The 8,165-nt window shown below is 36.4% G+C and overlaps 1 protein-coding gene across 3 annotated transcripts in view; it reads left to right on the top strand.

Annotated features, from left to right (window-relative positions):
- MED13L (mediator complex subunit 13-like) overlaps positions 1–8,165 on the top strand; it is a 248,346-nt gene that overhangs the window by 125,531 nt on the left and 114,650 nt on the right. For all 3 annotated transcript variants that reach the window (XM_015567540.1, XM_015567547.1, XM_015567549.1), the window contains one exon: positions 2,705–2,789. In XM_015567540.1, coding sequence (XP_015423026.1) covers positions 2,705–2,789 — 85 coding nt within the window. The remainder of the gene's footprint in view (positions 1–2,704; positions 2,790–8,165) is intronic.

Below are 8,165 nucleotides of genomic sequence, written 5' to 3'. Positions count from 1 at the left end.
AGTGGCAGGGGGCTTCTTCCTGCTTTCCCTTTCGCCTCCCTGCATTGTGCCTACATATGCAAATTAACCGCCATCTTGTTGGCAGTTAACTGCCAATCTTAGTTGGCAGTTAATTTGCATATAGCCCTGATTAGCCAATGAAAAGGGTATTGGTTGTACGCCAATTACCATTTTTGTCTTTTATTAGATAGGATGATTGTCTTGTGTCTCCTGACCTAGTATTTTATGATCTAGCTAAATTCAGTTTTAAGTTTAATAGCTTCTTTGTTGATTCTTTAGGATTTTCTGATAGTCATGTCTTCTGTGCGTAGAGTTTTATTTCTTCCAATTCATCACTGTACCTGGTGTCATTTTTTCTTGCCTTATTATATTGGCTGAAATTTCCACTGTAAGTGGAATAGGAGCAATGAAAGCAGACATCCTTGCCCCAACCCAGGATCAAACCCACAACCTAGACATGTACCCTGACGGGGAGTTGAATGTGCAACCTTCTGGTGCACGGGTCAACGCTCCAATGAACTGAGCCACCTGGCTTATTATTCTATTTTAAAGTATGTTTGAAGATTTTAATTTTAAAAGGTTTTTTAAAAATGTGCAGAATGGGTGTTACCAACTTGGACACAGCTTGGCACTCATTTTACAAACGCTGCATCACCAATACTTTCTTTGGCACAAAAGACTATTATGTAGAGAAACACAGACACCAGTGACTAAGTTGAGTGATTCATAAGAGCTGGACTTCGAATGTTGATGAACTATTGGGAATTTTAAACTTATTTCTTTGAATATATTATTTGTTTTATGTACAACAATAATTAAAAAAATATCTCAATTCAAAGCTCTTTAAATAATTACAAATTAAAAATTCTGAGTGTTACGTACCACGTTATAGTTTAATTGGCAGCTTCCTCCCACCGTTCTACCCCCAGTGACATATAAAATAACGATACATCTTAAAATTGATCATGTTTCAGAATCAGTGAAACACATTAGGAAAGCAAAGAAAAGCAATTACTATGGGATGTTTCTTTTATTGAAATGTTAGTTGTCTTTCATACCTAGTAAAAGCTCTACCAAAAAGATAAATGTGTGAGAACAGAGATTCATGACACTTTCAGAGAATTGTAAAAACCTTTGGGATGCTTTGTCTTTAACAGAGACAATCTGTTGCTAGCAGGAATATTTGTTTACTTGTTTTATTTTCATTTCTGTAGTTATACATGAGAGGAAATGTTTCCTCCAGAGGTTGTTTTGGGAAAATTTGGTAAATAATGATGAGCCATATAGGCAGGAAAATAGTTATCTGACATATGAGGACAAAAAATATTTATGCAGTTTTATCATTTTTTAAAAAAGTCCAATAAATAAAACCTATGAATGTAAATACACTTCTTCAAATTCTACCAGATTGGAGAATATGGAGATGCATTTTGAGATGCCAATTAGTCTGATAAAAGCATTAAATATGTATGGTGGATTTAACACGTGTTTTAATTCTGTCAGAATTTTCGCTGGTGAATCCTTTTGTCAAGATAACGAAAAGGGACAGAAAATTTTCTTCTACAAATGTCGTTTCCATCCTTCCAATTTTTTGCAATCTTGAATTGAACTAATACAATTTGAAAGAAAATTAGCTATCTTCTCTAGAGCGTTTTATATATTTTTATAAATGAAAAGATGTTAGGAATGCATGGGCAATGTTAGTCTGTTTGATTCTCTTGGTGTTAGAGTTACTTGTGGCTTAGTGTTATAATATATTTCAAAGGCAAGTATTATTTCTCCAAATGTCAAACATTCATGCAATTAGGAGTTCAGTGTGGTGAGGGTCTGGGTGGGGATGGAGGGGGGTGGATCCAGACTAGAGGGGTCAATGGAGAAAAAAGGGGGACATTTGTAATACTTTCAACAATAAAGATTAAAAAAGTAAAATCTTAAAAAAAAGAAATTATGAGTTCAGGAAATAAATTGATGTTACAGTAAGATTTAATTTCCTGACATTGTCCCTAAAATCATGTCCTTAAAATCCTATTCAGATACTGCCTTCAAAACATTTAAAATTTTTATATAACTCTGACATTATTGGGTATTTTTTCCTTTTGATTTTTCCTGTAAAAACCTCAGTATTTAAAGTTATTTAAATGAAACTCTAACAAAATTAGTCTTTTCCACAATATAAAGTAGAAAGATTGATTTGAGAATTTCAAATGATTTTAAACTCGGAATAAACAGGTTTTTAAAAAATATATTTGTATTGATTTCAGAAAGGAAGGGAGAGGGAGAGAGAGAAACATCAATGATGAGAGAGAATCATGGATCGACTGCCTCCTGTATGCCCCCTACTGGGGATTGAGCCTGCAACCTGGGCATGTGCCCTTGACTGGAATCGAAACTGGGACTTTTCAGTCTTCAGACCGGCGCTCTATCCACTGAGCCAAACTGGGTAGAGCAGAATAAGCAGGTTTGAAAGACTTTTATGGGAGAGGGATTGTACCATGCTGATGTTTCAAAGACTTTAAAATCTAAGCATATATTTTGTTAGGTATTTTGTATTTTATGACTTTAAGTACTTAACTTCCTTTCTCTGTTTAAGTTTGAGAGAGTTTATTTACATTTACTTATTCACTTTGCTTTAGAAAAAAATTGTTTTAAAGCTTGTTTTTATTTGGATGCCCTGCTAACTGGTTCTTTTCTTTTCTTTTCCCAGTTGTGGAAGAAGGACTCTGGGAAAATGGCCTTTCCTATGAATGTCGGACGCTGCTCTTCAAAGCAATCCACAATCTGTTAGAAAGGTAAGAGAAGGAACAGCATCAAGGTGATTTTGAGAAACCCAAGTTTAATGCTAGATACTTAGAGGGTTTCCTGTAGTTCTGAAAATGCTGTAATGCAGTTTTATAAAAATAAAATTATAACTCTCGTGTTTTTTTATATTGCTATAATTTCAAAGTTAGAGAATTTTCAAGAATAACACAAATAATTCCCATATATCTGCATACACAGATTCACCAGTAGTTTTTATTTGCACAGTTTGCTTGATAATTAAAGTGGTTGCTTGTCCTAAACAACCTCCGCCCCCTCCCGTGTGTGTGTGTGTGTGTGTGTGTGTGTGTGTTTTAAAAAATTTCCCTGAACCACTTGAGAGTCATTTGCATACCTAAGGTGGTTCTAAGTATTTACCAGGTGTACCGGTTAATAATGCAGATTTTTTTCAATAGATGGAGTTACACATACTTTGATATATATGCGATTTGATATGTATGCGATTTTGTTGTATTGACAACAAGCTTCAAAAGTTCATATGTCAGATTTTCTGAAGGGTGTTAACATCATAGATATTTTTACGCTTAAAAATGTAGAATTTCATACCAGAAAAAGAGCATTTCGGAGGAGTTTTAATTCATTATTTTGAAGAAGAGTGCTGCTCAAAGCTATCATATACTTCGGGAAGCTTATGGTGAACATGCTTCATCTCAAGATCCTTGTGAATGCTGGTTCAAACGCTTTAAAAGTGATGATTTCAATGTGAAAGACCAAGGTCAACTGAAAAAGTTTGAAGACCAACAATTACAACTATTATTGGATGCAGATGCGTGTCAAACTCAAAAACAACTTGCAGAAAGATTAAACGTTGCTCAGCAAACAATTTCTGATGATTTACAAGCAATGGGAAAGATTTTAAAGGAAGGAAAATGGGTGCCACATCAACTGAACGAAAGACAAATGGAAAACCGAAAAGTCATCAGTAAAATGTTGCTTCAACGGCACGAAAGAAAGTCTTTTTTTGCATTGAATTGTGACTGGCAATGAAAAGTGGATTTATTTTGAGAATCCCAAGTGCACAAAATCATGGGTTGATCCAGGTCAACCCTCATCATCGACTGCAAGGCCAATTCGCTTCGGAAAGAAGACAATGCTCTGCGTTTGGTGGGATCAGGAAGGTGTGGAGTATTCTGAGCTTCTAAAATGAGGTGAAACCGTTAATACTGATTGCTACCGACAGCAAATAATCAATTTGAACCATGTTTTGATGGTAAAACGATCAGAATGTTCCAGAAGACAAGGCAAAGTAATTTTGCTTCATGATAACGCACCTTCACACACTTCAAAACCAGTTAAAGACACGTTAAAAGAGCTTGCCTGGGAAGTATTAACCCACCCGCTATATTCACCAGACCTTGCTCCTTCAGATTACTACTTGTTCCCATCGATGGCATACGCAGTTTCTGAGCAGCACTTAAAAATTGGGTCTCTGAATAGTTTGCCTCAAAACAAGAAAACTTATATTGTGACGGTATCCACAAATTACCTGAAAGATGGGGGAACTATGTAGCTAGTGATGGACATTACTTTGAATAAAGCACTTTTGATGTTTCTCTTGAAATTATCGTGTTTTCTTTGATTACAAAATCCACCATTATTAACCGGCACACTTAGTAGGTGTACATTTCCTAAGAACAAGGATAGCCTCTCATATAAACACAGTACAATTAGGAAAATTGAGAAATTGAACACTGATAAAATGCCATTGTCTAATCTGTAGCTCCATTCAGAACTTATCTGTTGTCCCAGTTATGTTCTATATAGCTTGCATTGTCTCCATGGCCCCAGCCACTATGGGACTCTGGGCAACATGGGAAGGCAGAAAGGTGGCTCCGGGCCGGAACGAAGGTGATGCCGTCACCCGGGGGAAGGAAGGCCCATTCTTGCACGAAAATTCGTGCATTGGGCCTCTAGTGTTTTCTGTAAAATTCCTCAATTTGAGATAGTTTCCTAATGATTATGTTATGCTATTGAATAGGAATACCATACAAGTGATGCTGTGTAGGAGGTCCATGATTTCAGTATCCTATTTTTAATATTAATATTGTTGATCACTTGTTTGAGGTGGCATTTTGCTAGTTTTCTCCACTGTAAATTAGTAAGTACTTATTAACTATGACCTTTGTTTTAAGAGCTCAATAAATGGTTAACCGCTGTTAATATCAGCCAATAGAAGTATTGATACTATTTTCAGAATTGGGCACAATATTAAAAGTCAACTTGTTTTCCTAGGTGTTGGAATCCCATTCTATAATATCCTTCCTATGTGGTCATCTGTTCTTCCCCTTGAATACTTGTGGTTATGTGAGCACAGTTTCCCAAAGGAGGGCTTTTCATATTTAGAGAGCACTCATTGTTAGAAAGTCTTTCTTAAGCTGAGCAAAAATCTGTCTCCCTTTAACTTTTATTTCTTTATCTTAGTTCTTTTCTTTGGTGATCATACATAATTCATCCAATTCTATTTCCATGTGGTCCTTATTCTACAATTGAATCCCCCACCTTTCCTTCAGCTTTCCAGGTATTTCTCTAGTCAGTTCCATTCTCTTCATTTTGGTTGCCACTGGCCTACTTTTAAGATACGTGTTTCATGAAACATTGCAGTGATCTCTTTTACCAACCAGGTTAGGCTCAGTTATGCTTCAGTAACAAAAGACATGAAAGATCTTACTTTATAACAATTGAGGTTTCTTTCTTTTTTTAAAAAACATATTTTTATTGATTTCAGAGAGGAAGGGAGGGGGGAAAAGAGAGAGAGAAATATCAGTGAGAGTGAATCATTCATTGTCTTCCTCCTGCACACTACCTAATGGGGATTGAGCCCACAACCTGTGCATGTGCCCTGACCAGGAATTGAACCCATTGAACCCTGACCTCCTGGTTCAAGGGTCGACCCTCAACCATTGAGCCACACTGGCTGGATGAAGTTTATTTCTTGCTCATGCTGCTATCCATTGTGATTCCTTTACTTCAGCACTCCCTTGCAAGCAGGAATCTGCTGATGTGGCAGCCCGTTCAAAGACTTGTTGGGCTGTTTGCAGAAGGCAGTGGTAAAATACATAATAGCCCCTCGAAGGCTCTGTTCAAAAGTGGGGTATGTCATTTCTGCTCACATTTTACTGACCAAGATATTTGCCACCAAAGTCAAATGGATGAGAAAGTAAAATCCATTAGCAGGAGGTGCCAAAGTCACATGGCCAAACGATGTCAGTGAGAGACGGCGCGGGATGGCACACGTTTAGGAAGAGGATAAAATCTACCATACCTGTCAGTTGAGGTCTTCTCCCTTCTAATAATCTATCCTCTAATCAGGTGCTAGTTATATTATTTAAACACAGATATGTTTCTAAAACACAATTATGGATGTATTTATACATGTTTTTAAAAACTGAGCCATATTGGCTTCTATGCGTATTTTCTTCATTTGTGATTTAGAATTTCAATATTTGAATATTTAGGCCTTCCAACTTTTATAATTTTAGATCATGCTTATTTTTTCTTTCTTCTGAGAAAGTAACTGTGCTTCCTGTTTTCTTAATGATCAATTAGCCCTTTTTGGCAAAATGCCCAGAATGATAAAAGATCATTAATTTGGTTTTTACTTATATAGAATCTCTGCTAATTTGACTTGATTCTCCTTCCCCCTTTCTTCCTAAGTTTTTAGAATAAAACTTAAGCTGATTTTGATGGAAAGGTATTTTTCCACCTCAAACATGCAAATCATTGCTTTGCACACAATAGAAGATTACATGGGTCTTTTGATGCTGTTTTGCTCTATTCTGTCCACACTTACTTAGGGAGACTTTAATCTGTGGGTATTTAACATTTCTAAATATAATGGCTCTTCAGGGTAGTCCACTGGTGCTGCTTTCCTAATGGATTGTCAGCATATTCACCCCTCAGTAATTTATAACACAGCTGTAAAATTGCCTTTGGCTCAGAGCCTCTTGATTTGCCAGAGTTGCAGTTTAGAGTGAAGATATTCATTTGGAAAAGTACAGATAGAAATACATGAAAATTGTAATTGTAATTATGATGACATATTTGTAAATAACATATTTGTAAATTACTAGCTTTTAATGTCCTGTGGTATTGTGATCCAATAGAGGTGATCATCAGAGGGTAAATGAGCACTGTCCTTGGATGTGTTGAGTCAAGGATTTCAAAATAGTAAATATATGGGGTGGGCAAAGTAGATTTGCAGTTGTAATACAACTAAATAATACAATAATTAGTGAATAATAAAACAAGAATAAACTCTGTGTTTTGCATACTCACACCTGTAAACTTTCTTTTGCCCACCCTGTATTCACTAGAGCACAGTGGTAGGTTCAGCCCTAGGTGAAGAAATGGCGATATAACATTGCAACATTGAGAGTCTTTGAGTATAATATGGTCACAGGAGCAGGACATGGTTAATCAGTGAGATCCCATTTTACTGAACTGTGACAGTGTGCAGTTCTCTAAAGGATAGTAGGAAAATGAGTCTTTAGACCTAAGTGGTATATATGCTTTAAAGCAGCAGTCGCCAACTGGTGGTCCACGGACCACTGGTGGTCCATGAGGTGCGAAAGGTTGGTGACCGCTGCTTTAAAGGAAGAGACACTAGACATTACAGACACAAGTGAATGAAAGCACATGTCTAATTGTGAATGAATAGAGAGAAACATGTTCACCTTAAGATAATCAATTTATCTACTTATTTAATATATTTTGGATGAAAAAATTAAGACTTTAAAAATTTTAAAAAGTAAACATTTTTTTGTGGTTCTTTGGAATTGCACTAGAATGAATGTTTCATGCGAGAGTAGGCCTACAAAAGAGCCTAACCTTAAAGAGATTTTGGAGAGGATGGGAATAATAAAGTGTGTTTGGCTAGAGGAGGGAGCATCCACTAGCAGTGGTTCTCAACCTTCCTAATGCGACCCTTTAATACAGTTCCTCATGTTGTGGTGACCCCCAACCATAAAATTATTTTCATTGCTACTTCATAAATATAATTTTGCTACTGTTATGAATCGTAATGTAAATACTGATATGCAGGATGTATTTTCAGGGGTCGCGACCCACAGGTTGAGAACCGCTGCTAGGGTATAGTAGGAAACCAATGTAATGGAGTTCCTAATAGAAGGAATCAGCTGAAAAACTTTCTTCAGCCCTTAAATTATATGGGTTTCTGTTATCTGGTTGGGGTTTGGGAGCACTGCAGTTTCTAGAAAGGAGACTTCTTTGCATATGTGTTTGGTATAGATTAGAGTGGTAAGGTAAAGGCTTTGATACTGGTGAAGTTACTCTATTATGAAATTATATAAAATTTAGTGTACCTGTGCAGCTCTTTGTGTGTGTGTGTG

This window comes from Myotis davidii, unplaced genomic scaffold (genome assembly GCF_000327345.1).
Source record: "Myotis davidii unplaced genomic scaffold, ASM32734v1 scaffold1330, whole genome shotgun sequence".
Lineage (NCBI taxonomy): Eukaryota > Metazoa > Chordata > Mammalia > Chiroptera > Vespertilionidae > Myotis > Myotis davidii.
This window is presented reverse-complemented; position numbering and strand designations above follow the sequence as displayed.